The following is a 21,979-nucleotide window of genomic DNA, read 5'->3' as shown; positions in this document are numbered from 1 at the left end:
GAGTTGTACAAGCCCCCAATAAATGATTAATATTTATATATTATGTAACAAAATCCATTGGCAACTATCAAAACTACTTAGTAAATTCCTCTCTGCTCAGCAGCAACTGTGTAAGGGTTGCTAAAGAACTGGGCATCAATTTTTAGTGTTGTTGCTATAATTGTAAAAGGCCTTTTAAAGAATATTGATGAGCTCAAACACATGCAGAATTGTTAAAAGTATCAATGACTAAGTGACAACTTCTCTCCATCTGTCTACATAAAGCTGTGCTCTTGAAGCTGAAATCATAATCAAAGTCTCTCAGAGCTGAATGAGCCACTAAAACTGAAAATGCCATTGTTTTCTTCACGCTACTCTTCCGATCCTACATCCTCGTTTCCAGGCCAAAGCTCGGCTAGAGTAACTTGTGAGTGTAAAATGCAAAGGGTCACTCGTCCTCTTAGAGAAAAGAGCAAACTTAACACTTGCGTCTAAACTCATGGAATACATGAGTCATAGTTATGTATTATACCATTAAAGAGAACATGGCATATCTGATTAGCTGTGAAACACAGAGAACAAATAACAAATCAGATTCAAGTTCTAACACATGTAGAACTGATTTTTCTCCAAAACATATCATCATTTCTTCTAAGTATCTTCATATCACACAGGATATGAAGTCTAATTTTAAACAGGCATTTAATCAATCCCATTTAACTGCTTGGAGCTGTGGTGATGCTGTCAGGTGAGCAGTGGACTGCTAGCCAAGATAGGTGGTTCAGACCCATGAGGCACTCTTCAGATGAAAGATGAGGTTGGCTGTTCCAGTGAAGGTATGTCTCGGACACAGATAATAGGGTTGCTATGAGTTGGAACTGACTTCAACAGCAGTGAGTTTGGTTTGTTTTTCGGAGTTAGGTGTTTGCTTACTAATCAAAAGGTTGGCAGTTCGAATCTACCCCAAGGCACCTCAAAAGAAAGTTCCAGTGATTTATTTTTAAAATAGAATATTATGTCTTAAATGAGTCAAAGATTAGCTGGATAAGGGAGACCACTAGCACAAGGTCATAATGGTGTCCAAGAAGTTGATGGGATACATAGCTTTAAAAAGGGCATGGGAGGTCAAAGGAGACTACCACATAAGCAGTTACCAGCAGGACTCTTGGGGCAGGATAGGGACCATGGTAGTGATCTACTTTGAAAGGTCACAGTCACTGCAAACCCTATGGGGCACAAACAGATGTACTACTAAACACATAGGACCGCCAAGAGTTAGAATCAGCTCGGCAGCCACTGATTTGGTTTTAACATACATTGAGTGTTCAAGCAACTGAGGATCCCTGGTGGTATAGAGTTAAGTTGTTGGACTGCTAACACAAAGTCAGCAGTTTGAAACCACCTGCTGTTCTACAAAAGAAATAGGAGGCTTTCTACTCCCGAAAAAAAGTTACAGTCTCAGAAACCAACAAGGCACCAGTCTACCTTGACCCATAGGGTCACTATGAATCTGAATTGACTCGATGGCAGTGAATTTTTTAAACTGAGTCTTCAAGGCAACTGTATGTGTGTAAAACTGAGTTTCAAGAGCTTTCCTTACCAACCTTAAGTGGAATGGCTATCACAACTCCTGCAGTCTTATCCTTAAACTAAGAGTTATTAGTACAGGTGGCTCATAAAGTTAGTCATTTTACTTTCTGAGGCTGGCATATAGAAGCATAACCGAGTAAAATACTATCACACTAATACAAATGACTCCAGATTCATGCTGTGTACTCTGAGTGAAGGGCCCTCGGTGCCTCCATGAGCTTACAGTCTAGTGGCAAGACCTGACCAAAAGGAGTACGTAACTATGCATTAAAAGTAAATGCCAGAGAATATGGTTGCCAAATATTCTGATAAAAAAGAGATTGACTGCTACGGGCTGGGGTGGTCGGAAGAAAATTTTAAGAGGAGAAAGGAAATTAGTAGAACTTGGAAGGAAGGCAGGATGCTAAAAACTGGGGAGAAGGGGGTCTTGTAGGAAGCTTTTCTGTTTATGGAATATTTTCACATTCACACCTATTTCTCTTGGGTCTTGTAAGAATCCTGGGGGTTAAGAGGTGGCCAAACATAACCCCAGGTTAACAGGCTGAGAAAAGCTGAAGACGAAGACTTGGCCAGTAGCTACAATAAGCAATAAAACCTGTGCTTGAACACACATATTCTGCCTTCTAGTCCTGCAGTCCAGGCTAGTGAGGCAAGAATGAGGAAAACAATTCAACTAGAGCAAAGACCTGTGGAGGGACACGGAGTGACGGGTTAGGCCAGATTGGCCTGGGCAGTCAAGAGTTGGAAGGTCATCCCTTCAAGCAATCATTTTTTTTCTTAAGCAGTATGATGGTGGAGTTTTCGGTACATACCTTTCGCAGAGAGCAAAGAAGGAGGAGGCTTTCCACAGAAAGACTCTTTAGACTAGGTTGAGGTGAGAACTACAACGACCCAGGTAAGAGCTATTAATTAACATGTCAAGTAGAAAATACAGAGAGCAAACTAGAATGAACACAGGCACCTGAACTACATTACCAGGAAAAAGAGCAAAAACTGCATTTTCTTGCAGCCCCCTTTAAAAAAAAATGCTTCTAAAACCTCTATCCCCAAAGCTCCCAATTTGTCAAATCGATAAGCCAAAGGGTATAATGATTTGCCAATAAACCAATAGCTCTAGACATTTTCAATACCTTAAAAACGGAAATTGTCAGCAACACGGTGGGGATCACGAGCTTACAACTTCCAGGGTCTCCTAAGATTTCCGAAGATTGTGAATTTGCCATTCAGAACCATAAACTCAAACCACTTGGCTCCCATACTTAAGCCCAGACACTCCTTCTAGCACTGGGTTTTAAAAAGTGCAAGGGTGCAATAAACCTCTCAATCAACAGCGATCGTCAATGCCGTGCTAAGACAACCCCCACAGTGCAGGCACATCTAACAAGGTCTGTCCCAAAATCAAGTCCCTACAGTTTTGGTCACACGCCCGGGAGACGAAGGATCGCGCTGGCCTCCAGCAGCCTTCACCTCGGGCTAGCCGTCAATCCTGACGGTAACGTCGTCTCGGAGCGAAGCCACAGAGCCAGTGCCCGAGATGACAAGAACCCCCGGCGGCCGCCCCATGCCTGCCCTGCCCCGCTCTCTCCCCTTGGCTGGAGCAGTCGCGGCACTCCGGGAAGTTCCGGAGCGGCCCGGCGCCAGGGAGGAGCGGCACCCCGACACCTGCCAGCCCGCTCCCCGGCCGCCCTACTCACCGCGACGGGGCGGCCGTGCTCGGGACCGTCGGCGGCGTCCAGGCGCGGGGCCGGGGCGGACGACTGCCGGTGCTTGCCGGCGCGCTTGGCCTTGGCCTGGATGCAGCGCTGGTGCAGGGCGAAGGTGTGCTGTCGCTCGAGCTCCAGGCGCTCAGGTGAGACGGCCTCGTAGCGGGCCTCGCAGGTGCTGTGGTGGCGCCGGCAGAGCTCGATCCGCCGGCGGAGGCGCTCCATGACCGCGCTGTGCCGCGGCAGCGCGAACTCCGCCATGGGGCAGGGGGGCAGCACCATGGGCCGCAGGCTGGGCGGGCCAGGCCCGGGGCCGAGCCTCTCCGGGCCGGCTGGTAATGCGGGCTCCGCTCCCGCCGGCGGCCCCTCTCCGCCTCACGGCCGCGCCATCGCCCCGCGGGACGCGGGGCGGGTTCTCGCTGCGACACGAGGCTGGGGGCCTTCTTCCTGCCCCGCTCGGCCACCCTCGAGCCGGCGCACACAGCCCGACTCAGGCCTGGGCCTGTCCCCGCTGCCCCGGCCCCATTGTTTTCCGCACCGCCGCCGTCGCCATCTTAAAATTGTTTTCGGGTCTCTCGGAAGAGGGCGGAACCTCGGCCGGCGACCTCGGACGTCACGGCGGAAGAACAGGGGCTCCGGCCAATCAGAGGCAAGAGCCGGCCGGGCGCGGGTGGGCGAGATGCGCACGTAAGCAGGGCGCGTAGGCTCCCGGGCGGTATTTAAAAGGAACTTCGTGAGGGCGGAGGGGCCCCGGGGGCGGGCCTCGTGCAGGAGACGTCGGAGGGCGGTGACTGGAGGCTCTCCGAACACCGCCCCCAGCGCAGGCCCTTCCGGGTGCGCGGAGGTGAGCAGGGCCGGCCCTGACGCTGGCCTAGCCGGCCGGCTAGCGCCTCACACACCTTTCTTCTCTCCAACTCCCTGTGAACTTCGATTATGATAAGCTCAAGGTAGCCATGTCAATGACAGCATGTAACCCTTTGAATTCATTCCTTGCATTTATAATCGCTAATTGGTCAGGTAAGCTCGCAAAACTGCCACTGAGTTGACGCCAACACAGTGACCCTATAGGAACGGGTAGAACTGCCCCTGTGGGTTGCCAAGACCGCCAATCTTTACAGGGATAGAAACCCTTCTCTTCCGGTCTGCAATAGTGAGGCCCCGCACTATGTGGCTCATGTATGCACAACAGAACCCTAAGAGGAAACACCGCCTGGGGGGTGCGCCATCCTCACAATTGTTTGAGCCTGTTCTGACAGCCCGTGTCAGTCCATCTTGTCCAGGGCCTTCCTTTTTCCCTGCCCCCCTATACTTTACCAAGCACTTCCTTTTCCAGGGACTGGTTTCTCCTAACATAAATGGACTGTGTGGTTAATTGCCTCCTTTATTATCAGACCAGAACTGGATTGGATGGGGCCTGGTAACCATTACTGAGCATTTGATTCAAGATTCTAATCAAAAGACAGAAAATTCAGTGAATTTTCAAATTTTCATGGACTCTATAGACTCATGCACCATGGATTCCGAAGAACCTCTAAAAGCTTGTCCTAAGACGGTACACTAACTTCACACTGAAAGTATACCCTGAACTCTTAAAACCTGGAACAGTTTTGACTAATAAAAAATGTCTGCCTTGAGCATGATGCATTTTTAATCTGTCCATATGGGATCAAAGGAGCTCTGGTTATGCAATGGGCATAACCCACAAGGGCAGCAGTCCAAACCCACCAGCTACTCTTAAGGAAGAGTAGACTTTCTACAATTATATTGATGCGAATGAGGGGGCTCAGAGTGGAGACCCACAGCCCACCTGTAGACAATTGGACATCCCCTCACAAAAGGGTCACAAGGGATGATTCAACTAGGGTGCAGTATAGCACCGACAAAGCACATTCCTCTAGGTCTTGAATGCTTACCCCCACCATCATGACCTAGTTATCCCTTACAAATCCGGTTAGACCAGAGTACGTACATTGGTACAGATAAGGGCTCTCCACACATGGAATCCAGGATAAACCCCTCAGGTACAGTAGTGGGAGTAGGGATACCATGAGGGTAGGGGGAACTGATGATCACAAGGTTGGATATATAAACTTCCCCCAGGGGGACACATAATAGAAATGTAGATGAAGGCAACAGATGATGTAAGATACGAAATAATACATAATTGATCAAGGATTCATGAGGGCAGGGGAGGGAGGGGAGAAAAGAGTAGCTGATACCCAGGGCTCAAGTAGAAAGAAAATGTTTTGGAAATGATGATGGCAACATATATGCAAGTGTGCTTAATACAAATGAATTATGGATTGTTGATAAGATCTGTAAGAGCCCAAAATAGATTTTTAAAAATTAGCATCTTGAAAATCCACAGGGGCAGTTCTACCGTCTATAGGGTCACTGAGTCAAAATTGACTTGAATGGCTGAGTTTTTGGCTTGGATAAGGGATCTATTAACGGCAACCCCAGAGATTAGTTAGGAGGAATAACTAAAGCTAGAATGGTTACACAGCTCAAAACAAGTCATCAATGTTACTGAATTGTACATGTAGAAACTACTTAAGTATGTTTTTGTCAGTATACTTAAGGTTTTTAAAAGTCATTTTATTGGTGGCTCGTACAACTTGTATCACAATCTATACATCTATCCATTGTTGTTAAGCACATTTGTTCATTTGTCGCCATCCATCATCTTCAAAACATCTTCTACTTGAGCTTTTCATTTTCCCCTCCCTCCCCACCTTTAAAAGCTTTTTGAAAGATACTGCTTAATGACTGTACAATTCTTAATATAATTGAATCATTGAATTGTATATGTGGATAAAGTACCAATAAAAATGTTAAAAAAGGGGGAAAAAGGCACTTCATTCAAAAACAAGGTGACTGGACTGTACCTTTAGAAGATGCTCTATTAGGTAAAATTGAGGACAATTCGTTCCTGCTCACTTGGCTTTAGTTCTTAAACAGTAGGTGAAGGGGATTTGAAGGCATTAGTACCTTAACTGCTAATAGGTAAATCATCAAGATGCCAGAAAGTCTGCACACTGAGGGCACCATCATCAATAACATAAACTGGTACATTTTCTCCCAGGACTGACTCATCCACTAGTCACAATACCCAGGGTCCACAATACTTTTAAGGACTCATCAGTTTTATTTTATTAAAGTCAGAAGAAAAAAAAAAAGAACTTTTAAGGATCAAATACCATTTTTATACAAATACAATCAATAAATACACTTTTTAATATTTTTTAAGGAGGTAGTGGCATACCACCCACAGCCATGGAGTCCATTTTGATTCATAGCAATCTTACTTAGGGCTTCTTGACTAAATCTGCACTGGAGCAAGCAGCTTCACATTTCTCCCAGGGAGCAGCTGGTAGATTTGAACTGCAGCCATTGCAGCGAGCTGGTCAACACCTAACCCACAGTGCCATCAAGTACCTAGAGCACATCAAAGTCATAATGTAGTCTTGGAAGTTAAGCTGCTGACCACAAGGTCAGCTCCTCTGGAGACGAACTGAGGCTGTCTGATCCAAGATTTCAAGTGTCAGAAACCCCAAGAGGCAGGTCTACTCTGCCTTGTAAGGTCACTGAGTCAAAGGGACCATGGTTTGACTTTTTAAAATAGTTTTACTCAGTTAATCTATTTCATTTCATATAATGAGAAAAAGCAACAAGGTGCACTGTATTTTAGGTACTCAGCATGCAATTCAAAAGCTTTACAGATCACAGAAAAATTATTTTAGCATACTTTTAAAAACATCCTGAAATATGTAAAACTTATGAATGATGGGAGTCTAGAGAAACTATTCTCTAATTAAAATTTTAATTTCAATGGTACCTGTAAGTCTTAAAAGAGTATTATCTATAAATGATCAGTAGCATTCCCTCCCTTTCTGAGCTGTTCTATTATACAACAGAAATTACTACAATTCAGCAAGAGGAGGAGTTAAGAGCAAATTGAAGACTGACTAGCTCATGCCTTGAAATAACAATTACTCCACAGTCTCCCAACAGTTTCTGCACATTACGAAAGTCTCATGCAGTAGTCAATTAAAGAATACCCCACTACTGAAAGAATGAAACACACATTGAAGATCACGCATGAATAAGTTCAGCCAAAAGTAGACACTTAACAAAGGGCTTTAATGTAATACCATTTAGTAATGTGACAAAATGAAATTCTCTGTGGATAAGTTGAGGAGCATATCCTGCTGGGGAGTGGGCATTTTTTTTACAACAATGGGACATATGACCAGCATGTAAAAATCCTAAGTGCCTTTTTAGCTGGAAATTGCTGCTGGTCATTCATCAATGTATCAAGACATTTAATCGGAAGGCTGCACCTTGACGCAAACAGTGAAAATGAGAAGACAAAGCATTGTGTTATTTGGGGGCACGTGGGATAGGAGAGAGGGGGAATGAACACACCAGTGCTTGGCGGGAAGAAACTGAGGTATGACTTCACTGGAAGAGTGCAGGCTGCAGATTCTGGGAAATATAGTGATCCTACACATTTCTTCAAGGAGAAACCTGCAGACAAATGTTAAGGTCTTGCTAAGTAACTGTTTATTTGTACTCAATACATCTGGGGAAGTCTGATACATAGCTAAGGTCACTGTGACCATAAACAACAGATGAAAACAATAAAGCAATGACCAGCAAGAAAAATGCACCCCACCCTTGAAAGAAATCTGTGAACCAGTAAAAATGTTAAAGATAAACAAAATAAACAGCTACAGCCTTCATTTTTTTAACGAATGTCCTTATTCCTTAGTAATCTCCCCAATATAAACACTGGAGTGTTTATTCAGTGCAAGGTACAGTATCATTGGTACAATTGAAGCGCCTCTGAGGAAAAAATGGATGAATACATTTCAGTGTGGTGTAATAATATTACACTATATTAATGAGGGAGAGGCTCTGATAGCACCCATCTGCATTCCACATGAAACAATAACTCTAAGACCACTTAGAAAAAATTTTTACAAGCCACATACTTAAAAAAAAAAATTAAACAAGATTGCTTTATTGTGTAATTTAAGACACAACTGTTACATAACTGCAAACAAAGACGTGAAAGATTTAGCAGCTACAAAAATCAGGTAATTCATGCTATTATGTCACTCCTCCCATGAATACTTTTAGCCTTCGTTTAATTACAGTCAATTCTGAATTGGCTTGCCTCGGGATTAGACTTTGTAAAGTCTTTCACAACGAGTAAATGGGGGAAAAAATTAAGATTGTAGTCTATCCTGTACTTTGACCCTGGAAAGGTGTGGGCCTGCTTAAAAAGGAAAAAGAAACATACATCACAATAAAGCTTAACACTATGCAGAGCTTATAATTATTTCAGCAACGGACGACAAGCTGTGCTGTGAAGAAAATGCATAGCAGAGGAGAAAGCTGGAGTTTAAGGGACTAGGTAAGGAAACAGTGTCAACACGGTGAAAAAGGAGATTACAATATTTGCATCTATTCCAGAGCTCTCAAGCCCTGCCAGCGTTCCTTTACAAACCACGGGTGGGAGAAGGCCAAGGCCATGCCAGACCCCCTGGTGTGAAGAATGAATGCCTCAGTGCCACATTGAGTCACCTCCTCCACAAGCTGCAAAGCTGCTGTGGAACTGAGCAGTTCCAAGGACAACAGAACACACATAACTTTATGTTAACTAACATCAAATGAAAAAACAATTTATCTCTTAGTATAACTTACGAAATTTGGGCTTCCATCTAACCCTTCTCAGTTTCCTGAAAGGAACTGAGTAATGGAAGCAAGCCAAACAAGATTATAACCACAAAAGACTGCATTTTAAACATGATTCATAATTTTTAAGACAGAGACACTTGAATGTTTTGTAATACCAAACTTAAAAAAAAATCTGTTACAAAAACAGTAATTCACTGTCCTAGTATTTCTAAATGTTGATGTTATTTTTGCATGGACAGATTAATATATTAAATTAAGCCAAGATTTTAAAGATTGGCAAAGTTCTATCACTCATTTTAAAATAAGAAAAGTGTTTAGAAACAAAAATTACAAGTTAGTTGTTTCAGGTTACACTTCACAACCATTACGTTAAATGCTTGCTGTCTACAGATACAGAGTCCCTTATGCCACAACTGCAATTATTTACTGATAGATGTTCAAAGTTACATAGGCTAGTGTTCAACGGGAACCTGTTGATGGTGACGTCTTGAGGTTTTCTGAGTTTCAACCTAAGGTGTGCTGGGTCCTCTCCTAGGACCACATTTGCAGGGGATGGGAAGGGGGAGGAAATCACAGACCGAGTTCTTTAGATTGTTTTACTCTCTTCGAGGCTTTCTGTTTCTTGGTGATCTGTTCAAAATTTCATCCTCCTGTTGGTTGGAAAAACAAGAAAATTACTGTAATTAGAAAACAGGGGAAAACAAGCAAACAAACAAACAATACCCAATTTCCAAGGTAAGTCAGGCTGAGGGTAATCCAGAAGAAAGAACTCGAGAAAACTGGTTAGAAGGAAATGTACTAAAACAAAAATCCAATCTCATCTTATTATGTTACCCTCCCTCTAGGTCTGTGTGGGTGGGTCTATTAATGGAGTTTCAAAGAATTCATGCAAAAAAGAATGAAGAGATCATGGGATTTGTCCACAAACTAAAATTTAGCTTACTTGTCCTTGTTTTAGAAACACCACCACTACATATACTTAGTCTAACCCAAAGGTTCTCAAATTTATTTGGCTGACAGCCCCCTTCTGAGGAAAGGAGAGGGGAAAAGTATCTGAATTTGCTTTTGCAGCGCTCCACCCCCCCACCGCCATATTTCCAGTGCCACACCCCACCAGCAGGAGGCTGTATTACCCACTTTGGGAAACACTGGTCTTATGCATAAATACTTTAAAAACAGATCAAACATTATGCTTTTACATGTTATCTTGCTTGGTATGCAACATATCCCTACTTTGAAGATGAGAAACCTGGGATGCAATGAGACTAAAGACTACTTAGTCAAGCCCCAAACAACATTTAAGAGGACAAGCCTGATGCTCCTACTCCATCACCAAACTCATTACCTTCGAGTCGATTCTATTCATAGTGTAGCTCAATACGCCACCAGGGCTCCTTATACCTCAAACCAAAAAACCAAACTTGCTGTTACTGAGTTCATTCCCGACCCATAGCAGCCCTTATAGACAGCATAGAATCCAAGACTAACTCTTAATAGGAGCAGAAAGAGTCCACTCATCTTTCTCAGCAGAGTGGATGGTGGCTTCAAACTGCTAACCTTGCAGTTAGCATCCCAACCTGTAAGCACTACAAGACCATGGCTTCTCCACAGTTACTTTTTGTTGTGCCAGGCAACTTAGTTTATGAGATATAAAAAGTACGTGAGAACCTTTAAGGACTGCATTCTAGTTGAAACAGACCACATCTACAGAAAATATCAACAAGAATATGAAAAGCATTGACTTAGCAAAAGAAGGGCAGAACTGCGGCACTTGGAAAGAGAACTGGTAGTTTTATAGGAAGGATCAGACTGAAACACAAATGCTGGAAAGGGGATGTCTGAAAGCAAAAGTGTGGACATGATAACGTTAGTAATGATTTAGGGGACAATCAACATTAAAGAAATGTGGCAATGAACCCTTGTGCCAGGCTGGGTTTCAACATAAAACTGTATCAGCAACTCTAATCTTCCCCTTATTCAAACCAAGAATCCAATTACTTCATTATTAATCCATCAGAAAATCCTGATCCAGAAACTCACCTAGTCCTCTGTTCCTGACTCCCATTACCCTGCTCAAAGCCACCATATCTTGTTTAGAATGCTTACAGGGGGGCCTAGTAATTGGTCTGTGTCTACCTGATCTAAAGAACACAGCAGCCAGAATAATCAAACTACATCACTCTTCTACCCAAAAACCTGCAAGAGTACCCACTTAACTAGGAGAAAACAAGTCTAAAAGTGGCCTAAGTTGTTATTAGGTCCCACTGAGTCTGCTCTAACTCATAACAACCCTATGTTGTGAATTAAACACTGCCTGACCCTGTACCACACTAAAAAATGTTATGTTTAAGCCCACTGTTACAGCCAGTGTCTATCCAAGTCCTTGAGAGTATTCCTAACCAGCAGCTTCCCCTCTTGTCTTTCTACTCCAATTCTAGTGGACGACTTCTCAGAGCCTGTGTACTGACTGTTCTCTTTCTACTCACTGATCTCCCCACCGCAAGCACTCTCACTTCCCTTCAAATCTTTGCTCAATGTCATCTTCTAATGAGGTCTCACCAGCCACGCTTAGCACTTCCAATACCTTTCTCTCTCCCTTTCCTCTGCTGACAATCACATTCTAACATTCTATGTCTTTTATTTCCTTAAAAGCTAACTGCTTGTTGTCTGTTTCCCCTACTTGGACTTCAGCTTCCCGAAGTTACGGGATTAGTTCCCTGATACACGACAAACCCTTGGAACAATGCTTAGCATAGAACTAACTAATGGGCAGGCACTATCAAATGTATGAAGCTATGGACAATAAGGACGAAGCCTTTAGAATGCAGTGACTAGTTAAAAAAAAAAAAAAAAGGGACAAGAGGGAGGATTGACAGAACCGTCCAAAAATAACCTCAAACACCATCTTAGAAAGTGCATTATTTATTATTTAGCTTTCTCCCTAAAACTTTGTTGATTCCAAAGGAACATTTTTCAGCATAGAAAATTATTTCAGAATTAAAGGTAGCTTGAAATTACCAACTAAAGCGTTGGCCTTCATCCCCAAGGATTCAATTTTTAACAAGATTTTATTGCCATAGCCATTGTAAATCAATCTATGACAATCACCCTTATTTTGAACATGCCTTTCATTTAGTCGCTTAAAATACAAAGCTTACTCCACCCCCCTTTTTCACCTCTGCTTTAGTTTTTCTATCTTCCTCCTCTTGACTGGCAGTGCCACCATCTTCTTCAGCATCACTTTTTTGTTTTTCTAGAATAGAAGCAATTAAAATATTTAATATTTAAATATATATTTGGCCCTGGAGGGCAGTGTTAAATAATTAGTATTAAAACACACCTCAAAAGTCTAATAAAACAATTTTTACTTTAACTTGCTTCTGAGTATCTGAAACATCATCTTAGGATCATGGCTTCTATTAGATTTGGGCAATCTGACGACTTACCAAGTTTTTCATCACCTTCCTCTTCCTCATCTCCATCTCCCTTATCCTTTTCTTCTTCCTTCTCTTCTTCCTCCTTCACATCTGGTTGAGGAGCATCAGTCTTCTTGTACTCCACAGCACCAGACTGTTTCTAAAATATTCCCCAAAGTGCAACAGTTTTATTCACATTTTCCCATATTACATGGTCATATAATTACTGAATAGCTACAGGCTAAGGTCTGCACAGGTTCCACACTGGAGGGAGATGTAGAAGGGAGTTGGTTATCACTGCTCTCCTCAAGGAGTTTTTCTTCTATCTGTATAGAGGTGTCGGGGACATCAAAGCAGGAAAAACAGTAAGGCAAAAATGAACTTTGATTCTACTATAGCATGTCCCAAATGTAAAAAGAATCTTCACTTAGTAGGAAGAGAGAAAGTCTAAACAGAAGTGCATTTACAAACATGGCTTCATGCAACAACGGGAAAACAGAAAAACTAACATGAAAGCTCAAGTACCCATGTACTCGTGTATAAGCCGAGGTTTTCCGCAAATTTTTTTATGGTAAAATTAGGTGCCTGGGCTGATATTCGGGTCGGCTCATACTGGAGTATATACAGTAATTCCACCAGGTGCTTTATGGGAGGCTAAGGATGGCAAGGGATAATCACAAAGGTGTAAGAATAGAAACAGCTATGCTAGAAGTAAAAGCCTGGTCTGTGCCCAGCGGGCTGGTTTTATATCAAAGCTTATTTTTCAGAAAAGCTGCTGCCAAATGTGAAGGAGAGTATTAATTATGAGGTAGTCTAAATAACACTAGAAACTGAAGGGCTATAGATTTTACTTCCATCTGGGCACAACAGATGACCAGTGAGGATTAGTGAATCAAACCTTCACACTTGTATTTGGCAACACCAAATTTGGCTCAGCCATTACTAACTTGTTGCAGAGAAACTTGAGGCAACATATTATAATTATTTTTAACTAAATCACAAGAAATCTTTCTAAAAGTGATTCCAAAGAAAATGCCTACCTTTCCAGAGCAACAGAAAAGGATAACGAGAAACACGGGTAGGGCTACAGTCAGAATGTAGACCACCCAAAGCCACGGGCGCTCCTCAGCTGCCTCAATCATCTGTCTCATGACTCCTGGCTGGAAGACAAGACAGCACTGATTACAAGTTCTGTTTTTTGGACACCAAAAACAGGCTACTCTGTCTCACTGTTCAACGACTGCGTGACACTACTCACTTGAGCACCTCCCTTTTCTTTGTTTGTTTGTTTGTTTTCAGGCAAAAAGGGAATTGTACAAAAGCTTCCATTTTCATGGAGGTCTTTCCCCTTTTATAAGTGGGAAAGCTGGTTTCTTAATCAACCGTAAAAGGATCCCTTAACCTCAAGAAGCAGTGAAAGAATAATTTATTTCTTTATCCCAATGTCTGTCCATGGCTCTTCAATTTAATTCCCAGCTCTGCCATATGACCAATAGTTTAAAAATTCCACAAACTGAGTAAACCGAGGTTCAATATCTAAGAGCACATTAAAACACACCTCACTTTTAATTATATGAAATCATGTCCAAAAATCCAGTATTTTTCTGTAGCAAGCAACTTATTGACACATTTTTTATGTCAGTAAGGGAAAACCCAAAACCTTAGAGAACTTTTCACAAAAACAACAACTAGTTACCTGCAGCAAAAATCAGACTCAAAACCAGAAAGATGCAAGCACGAACCTCAGCAGCCCCATCAGCAGCCTTCTTCAGGCCCCATCCGTCATTGGCCCAATCATCAACCACTCTTCGATCACCAGAAATGATAAAGTTGTCAAAAAAAATGTCAGAGGTCATGGACCACAGCTCCAAACCAACAGCACTAAAAGGAGTCATTTTGAAAGGTTCCAGATCTTCAAAGAAATCAGGATTTGGTATTTTTCTGGGTTTCCAGATTCCCTAGGGAATGGGGGGGAGGGGGGAGAAGAAAAGTGTTTTCAGAAAAGCACCAACAACAATTATAATGAGCTTTATTTATGATGAATTCTGTAAGACCAATAGAAATAATGGCAATTTCATGAAAGTTAAACGAGCAACAGAAAGAATGTAAAAATGCTAGTGGAGTGCCAAGCAGCATGTGCAGTGTTTTGCATACCCTTTATCTCTAACATTTTCTAGACTCCAACTACATTTTTTCCCAATACCATTCATGACCTTGGTCCAAACCACCACATACCCCTGCATGGACCATTCCAGGAGCCTCTACTCTTAGCAAATGATGATGGGAACAGTAGCATAAATCAGTATGGGCTTTTTCAGTGGTGACTTAAAACTTAAATCATCTCCAATCAGCAGTTTCATGTCTGGTAAACTACCTACAGAAATACTCACCACACACACCCTGAAACTGGGAAGGGTGATTACTACAATACTGAAGGTAAAAGACAAAATGGCAGTCCACCTAAATGACCAACAGATGAAGAACAATTCTTAAATGGCTCTTCTTCACACCAGCCTATGTGATCACGAGGTGTCGAAGGGATCATGTTTAAGGCATCATCAGAACAAAAAAAAATCTTACCATAGTGAATGATAGGGGGAGTGCGGAGTGGAGACCCAAAGCCCATTATTAGTAGGCTGCTGGAGATCCCCTTGCAGAGGGGTCTCGGGGAGGAGACGAGCCAGTCAGGGGGCAATGTAGCAAGGATGAAAAATATAACTTTCCTCTAGTTCCTAAATGTTTCCTCCCCACTCCCACTACCATGACACGAATTCTACCTTGCAAGTCTGGCTAGACCAGAGGATGTACACTGGTACAGATAGGAACTGGAAACAGGGAATCCAGGGTGGATGATCCCTACAGGACTAGTGGTGTGAGTGGCGATATTGGGAGGGTACAGGGAGAGTGGGTGGGAAAGAGGGAACCGATTACAAGGATCTATGTGTGACCTCCTCCCTGGGGGATGGACAACAGAAAAGTGGGTGAAGGGAGACAGACGTCGGACAGGGCAAGATATGACAAAATAATAATTTATAAATTATCAAGGGAGGGGGGAGCGGGGAAAATGGGGACCTAATGACGGGGGCTTAAGTGGAGAGGAAATGTTTTGAGAATGATGAGGGCAATGAATGTACAAATGCGCTTTACACAATTGATGTGGGTATGGATTGTGATAAGAGTTGTATGAGCCCCTAATAAAATGATTTTAAAAAAAGGATCTTCTTGTTTGCACAATTGAAAAATGTATTTGAAACCAAAACTACAGTGCATGTATCTAGAGAGACCCACTTTCCATGATTTAAGTTTGACAAAGTGAAAACTAGTGGCTAAAACATAATTTTACTAGGGCGGAAAAAGAAGAGACAAGGCTCTGAATGGTTCATTCTCATACACATTTGAAGATTTGAAACACTTCTATTCTTACTGTCTCACTTGAATCTCAGACCTTCTACAGTAGAAGATACTGAGATCAAGCCACGAGCTGGCTTGCCATGGTTGAGGCCCCCAGTCACATCACAATTTTCTTTCCATCATACTGCAGACTTGCCAATCATGAGATTTGAACCCGCCAGCTGAAGCATCCCCACAACTCAATAACAGGGTGCCCAAATCACAAGTTACCCGTTTCTTTTTCTTTTTGAACTTAATTATAAAGCCACAATGAAAGCCATTCTCTCCCAATTGTTAAGATTTAATTTCTGTGGTCATGGAGCCATATGTCAACTCTCTCCAACTTAATGATGACAGATCAACCAGCAAGAGGCACAAACCTGGTAGTTAGGGTTGTCAATCATGGGAGGCTTCCATTTACCCTTGTAATTGGGGTTGTCAATCATAGGCCGCTGCCAGGTACCACACCCAGAGGCCGACTCACATTTAGGGTTGGCAATCTGAGGAGCCTCCCATTCTCCATCCATATCTTCATCCCTGTGGAGGCACAAATAGCAAGTTAGCAACTCTTCTCTTAGCTTTTTACATTTCAGTAATGATGTCTTTTGTTGAGAATTGCATATTTTACCATATTATATTAGGTAATTAAATTTCTCAAGCTATACACAAGAATTTGGACATCAAGCTATCTTTGGACATTCTTTCACTACAAAAGAAACACACGCTTAAAATAGTTAACTAAAGCTCTTACCAATCGTCTGGTTTCTCTGCATCTGGATCAGGTATATACTCTGGCTCATTATCTAACCAGCCTTCAGGTTTTGTGGCCCCCTCATCTGGAATCTTAGCAGGGGCATCTTCATCCCTTCAGAAAAGAAAAGGCCAAGAATAACAACACTGGTCACAGAATTACAGCATGATCCCATTTTGTGAAATTGACTTGTACATGGCAAACCAAAAATATTTAGGTCTTACTTAGTATCAAAATTTTAAATAGTCCATCCTAAAATGATATTTTTAAATCATTTACTCTGATTAAAAAAAAAATCAATAATCCAGAATAAGTAACTCCTACAACCAACAAAGACATTAAAAAAAAATTCCCTACCTTCACCACTTAGTTATGTTACTTTTCTCCTGCCTCCAAGTCTCAAATCTGATTTGCTTTGCTGTAAGAAACAATTCTTACAGTAGAAACCATGAATAAAATATACTAAGAAACAATTCTTACAGTAGAAACCATGAATAAAATATACTCAGTGCTCTTATCACCCAGTAACATCTGCTAATGGATCCCAGGCCATTTTATTGACTCAGCCAACTCACAACTAGACTAGGAGCTCTGTGTAGGCATATTATCCTTTCAATTTGTTGTATATCATGGCTCGACACAGAGCAGGTATTTTTGAGTGCTGTTTGTAGCTAAATAGGAAAAAGTTACATTCTTAAAAATCAAAGTATAATTCCAGTATTTCATAACTTAAATATTTTTCAAGAATTCCTGTGACACAAAGGTTTAACAATTGGCTACTGACAGGTTGGGAATTTGAACCGACAATGGAGAACCAGAATTCCCCCCCCCCAAAGCTATGTTACTCAACTTTTTTCAACAAAACAACCGTTATCACATTCAAAGTACTCTCCATTACAACACTTAACACATTTGTCAAATCTGCGATTCTATTCTTGGAAAAAACATTTTTCAAGCTCATCTGTTTGGATGAGTTGCTGACATCATCTCTCGTTTTTTTTTTTTTTCTCTTTTTTTCTTCTTTTTTTTAGTGAGTCAATGAGTGAGTGAGAGTGAGTGAGTGAGACAGTGAGTGAGTGAGTCAGTGAGTGAGTGAGTGAGTAAGAGTGAGTCAGTGAGTGAGACAGTGAGTGAATGAGTGAGTGTGAGTGAGTGAGACAGTGAGTCAGTGAGAGAGACTGAGTGAGTGTGAGTCAGTGAATGAGTGAGAGTGAGTCAGTGAGTGAGTGAGACAGTGAGTGAGTGAGAGTGAGAGTGAGTCAGTGAGTCATCTCTCGTTTTTTTTAATTCACTTTTTGTGTCATCAAATTCTTGTCCTTTCATGTCCCTCTTCATTCAAGGAAACAAAAAGAAGTCACACAGAGTGTCAGTTGAGTTAAAAGCATGGGCCAAGAGAGGGATATAGGTGTGTGTGTTTTTTGCCAAAAACTGGTGCACTGAGATGGCTGTGTGAGCAGGTGCATTGCTGTGATGGCAAAACCAGTCCCCCGTCTGTCACAAACCCTTTTTGTCACACATGGTTATGCATTCTTTTCAGAAACTCTAAATAGAAAGCTTGATTAACAGTCTGACCTAGTGGAAAGAACTACAAATACACCATGGAGTTGACATTTTCGTCTGTTTGAGAAGTTGACAGATGTCCAGAATGAGGTTTGTTATCAATTGACATTTCATTTTTGAAATGAGAAAACCACTCATACACTTGAGTTCTTCTGATAGCTGTGTTCAACATCACAAATTTCTGTGGCATTTTTCCCAAGCATGAAACAAAATTTCACAGCTACACGCTGTTCTTATATTGGCCATCACAAAAAAATGAGGTTTGAGCAAAATTGTTTTTACGAAAAAATTTATTGTAACCAGAGAGAACCTTTCCAAGAGAGGCCACTGGGTGTACTTAATCAGAGCAAGTTGCTCAATGCTCACCTAGCAGGAAAACTGGTTTCAGGTTTTTTGCGGTACCCTCTCATATCACACACGGGTAGGTCGGATGATCTGCTTTGGTAAAGATCACAGCCTAGGAAATTCTATGGGGCAGTTCAACTGTCATGTGAACTACCAGAGGCCAAACAAAACAGTCATGCCATCCAGATGATCACTATGACCCCCTTTCAGCTACAGTAGACATTTTTTTCCCCTTATAGTTCAAACTGTAGCACAGCTAACTGAAAATATTAGCTCTTAGCCAACCAACATTTGGTTGTGCTAATCACATGGAAAATACAAAATGCTTCCTAACACTTAAAGACAGACCCCAAAGACTTACCATTCATCTGGCTTGACAGCATCTGGGTCTGGTATTTTGGGTCTTTCATCCCAGTCCTCTGGCTTCCGGTCTTCTGGGTCTTCAATTTCTCGTGAAGGATTTACAGGAGGAGTCACATCATTCAGCAGACTTCCACTGTTCACAACAGACTGGTCAACTAATATCTCAAAAGTATTATCTGGATTCAAGACTGAAATAAATTAAACGCAACATAAAGGTTAATCACTTATCTTAAGCTCTCTCTACTACAGCACAAGAGTTCACAACTTCTAAAAGAAGGAAGCACCATGCCTGCAGTAGCCTTGAACATGCTACTGGGCTTTAGCTAAGAAAACAAAATTCTAGTTCCCCTACTTTCCAAAAGCTACAAATGACAGTTTAAATTTTTAAAAACCAAAACCTTCATTTATGATCATCAAAAACAATAGTAAACACCAAAGGTACATAAACTAACCACTGGCTTGACACAAATGGGTTAGCTACCAAGTGACATCATCCAAGTTTAGGACAACCAGCCATCCCCTTTGTTTAACCAAGAACAGTTTCATTTCTGACAAATTAAGCTCATTTCACCAGTAAGACATATGACTCCTTTCTTATTTGCAGGCTTGGACTTCTCTACATATTTCATCTTTAAATTAACGGATGGCAAATGCTTAATTCCAACGAAACCCCCACTCTGAGTTTTTCTTACTTAATGTAAACAGATGTGTTTTTTTATCCGTAAAGTAGGACTTCAGATCTACATCTGGCCTGTTAGCATGTTTTTCTTCATATACACCCGTCTTTGGGTTTTTGTGTCGGAAAATGAAGTGCAATTTATAGTCCTCTCCACATTTATCTGGGCCAAACATAATCGTATAAGGTGTCTTGTCATGGAACTGATCCTTTAGAGACAAAAAAACAGTTACTTTAATTAAGTCAGAGTATTCAAAAGCAATCTTTACAAAGCTTGTGCTATTTCCTCTTATAAAATTCCAATAAACTACTGCTGCAACTAAAGAAAAAGCTGGTTACTTTATGAGGCTTATTCTCATACCAGCAATTATCAGGAAATTTAAAAATAAGAAACTATTAAGTGTTATAACAATAAAGTTATGCATATGATTACCCCTTCTTTCAAGAAACAAGGAAATGTTTGCTGAACTAAAAATTTCACAGAACCAAAAGCAGTTATAAAACAGAAATAATTGGTACCAGCTTTGAAATTCATGGCCCAATTGAATTTCAAATAAAAGCCAGCGTTCCAAGGCCTCCAAAAATATTTAATCAACACGGGGGGCCTCTATTTTCACAGGTCTTGTAACATTCCCTTTTCCTTTGGTCTGAGATTTTTAAAGATAATTGTGGGTGGCAACCTAAAAACAGAAGTACCTACCAGGTTGAGTTCGGGAGTTTTTGAAAGCAGTTTCACATAGGCACCACCACATTCTATTCCGTTTTGGAAATTAACCTCATACCTAATATGTCAGAGAGAAAAGCAGAAAAAAAACCTGGTCATTTCAAATTTGAGTCTCTTAATTTCTCTTCTTGCCCAGTTTGGTTGTGTATTTTATTATAATCTCCTTAAGAAAGGTTATGTTGCTTTTGAATGGCTACCCAATCCTAAAACAACAAATAAAAAATGCTTAATGCAGATTCCTAATAGATACTTTTTACAAAATCCAGAAGGCTCATTTGCTATCAAGAAAAACAGTCCGTTGTTCTCAAAACAATTTTTGGGCAAGTTAAAAAATATACATCACTGAATATTATTTAAATATTCTGAAAATTATGCGCACGTTAATATAAATTTATAAATCTCCTAATTTTTTCCCCACAAACACATACTTCTACAATATAATGTCTCCTTGAAGCCACCTTTCTGGGCTCACCCTTCCCAGAAGGTCTCTATTCCCACCCCCCTATCACTTACTGAACTATGAGAGGTTTGTTATCAAACAGGAAAGGCTTGTTCAGTTTAGCAGAGATGGCATGATGCTTGGCCCGAGACATCAATACAAGTCCTTTATCTCCTGGAAGCTTTGTCTCCTTCATCTCATCTATCTCCCACTTTCCTAGAAGATAACACAAAAATGTTCCACTTCTTAACTATTCCTTTAAATGAGAAGACAAAAAAATCTCTAGGCTGTGAAAGTCTATCACACTCTCAAAATCGTAGTTATGTTCCAATTATCTGTGAGTTGAAACTATTAATATTAAAACACGTATCGATTTGTGTTGTGTGCCATCCAGTGGATTCTGACTCATAGCATAACAACCCTGTAGAACAGAGTAGAATTGCCCCCAGAAGGTTTCCAAGTCTGTAACCTTTAAGGGGACAGATCACCTAGACTATTCGCCACAAAACAGCTGGTGGTTTCATGTCACCAACCTTTCAGTCAGTAGTCGAGCTCTTGCAAATTGCAGTTAGGGTTCCTCCAACAAACACTAGAACATGTTTGTTGTTAAAATTGTAGAAGTCATTTTCCCAATGCCCAGATAAGACCTTTCATTTCCAACACACATCATCGTAGGTGACAACTTGTAATTTTATGGTTCTTAAATGAGTATTAAATAGCCCTGGTGGCATAGTAAGCACTGAACTGTTAACCACAAGGTTGAGTAGCAAACCCACTGGTCGTTCCTGTAAAGATCTGCAGCCTCAAACCCTGTATGAAAGTCACTGTGAGTCAAAATTGACCCAGAAAGTGATTTTATTTATTTATTTTAAAGATCACTTTATTGGGGGCTTACAGCTCTTATGAAGGAAGTGGCTTCTAACACTGTAAAATATAAAATCACAAAGATGACAAGTGTATGAAAATCTTAAAATGTACGTTTTCTTTTAACACAGTCTTGAGATATCAGGAAAACAAAAGGGCAAACTTCAACCCAATCATTTATCTAAATCAGAATTAGATAAAATTCTCACCATCATATTTGGCAATTTCATCATCAGTGTCATCTTTCTTGGCTTTGGATAAAATCCACCTGTAATTAAGACAAACCCCAAAGTTCAGATTCAAATAAATGAGTTACCAGTGAAGAGAAAACATGTAACTGCTAATAAAAAAAATCTATTCTTAGCCATTCTATTTGCAACTTTTAAAATTTATTATGTGATAATGCAGAGTACTTAACTCATAAGCCTTTAACAAAAGTAACTAGCTCATCATTTAATTCTTACCCTTAAAAA

The 21,979-nt window shown here is 41.1% G+C and overlaps 2 protein-coding genes across 3 annotated transcripts in view; both read right to left on the bottom strand.

Annotated features, from left to right (window-relative positions):
• MAML1 (mastermind like transcriptional coactivator 1) overlaps positions 1-3,554 on the bottom strand; it is a 50,687-nt gene extending 47,133 nt beyond the window's left edge. The window contains exon 1 of the mRNA XM_004696852.3: positions 3,264-3,554. Coding sequence (XP_004696909.1) covers positions 3,264-3,554 — 291 coding nt within the window. The remainder of the gene's footprint in view (positions 1-3,263) is intronic.
• Positions 3,555-7,394: 3,840 nt separating this feature from the next.
• CANX (calnexin) overlaps positions 7,395-21,979 on the bottom strand; it is a 38,715-nt gene continuing 24,130 nt past the window's right edge. For both annotated transcript variants that reach the window (XM_004696853.2, XM_030888801.2), the window contains exons 4-15: positions 21,716-21,774; positions 20,717-20,858; positions 20,180-20,261; positions 19,496-19,688; positions 18,802-18,991; positions 16,536-16,649; positions 16,165-16,321; positions 14,137-14,352; positions 13,435-13,554; positions 12,425-12,554; positions 12,155-12,231; positions 7,395-9,628 (exon numbers count right to left, since the gene is read on the bottom strand). In XM_004696853.2, the coding sequence (XP_004696910.1) occupies positions 9,575-9,628; positions 12,155-12,231; positions 12,425-12,554; positions 13,435-13,554; positions 14,137-14,352; positions 16,165-16,321; positions 16,536-16,649; positions 18,802-18,991; positions 19,496-19,688; positions 20,180-20,261; positions 20,717-20,858; positions 21,716-21,774 (1,534 nt within the window). In that variant the 3' untranslated portion in view covers positions 7,395-9,574. The remainder of the gene's footprint in view (positions 9,629-12,154; positions 12,232-12,424; positions 12,555-13,434; positions 13,555-14,136; positions 14,353-16,164; positions 16,322-16,535; positions 16,650-18,801; positions 18,992-19,495; positions 19,689-20,179; positions 20,262-20,716; positions 20,859-21,715; positions 21,775-21,979) is intronic.

Source organism: Echinops telfairi, unplaced genomic scaffold (genome assembly GCF_000313985.2).
Source record: "Echinops telfairi isolate 266 unplaced genomic scaffold, ASM31398v2 ScPeMD7_7469;HRSCAF=8507_0, whole genome shotgun sequence".
Lineage (NCBI taxonomy): Eukaryota > Metazoa > Chordata > Mammalia > Afrosoricida > Tenrecidae > Echinops > Echinops telfairi.
The sequence above is the reverse complement of the archived record's forward strand: the minus strand, read 5'-3'. Positions and strand labels throughout refer to the sequence as shown.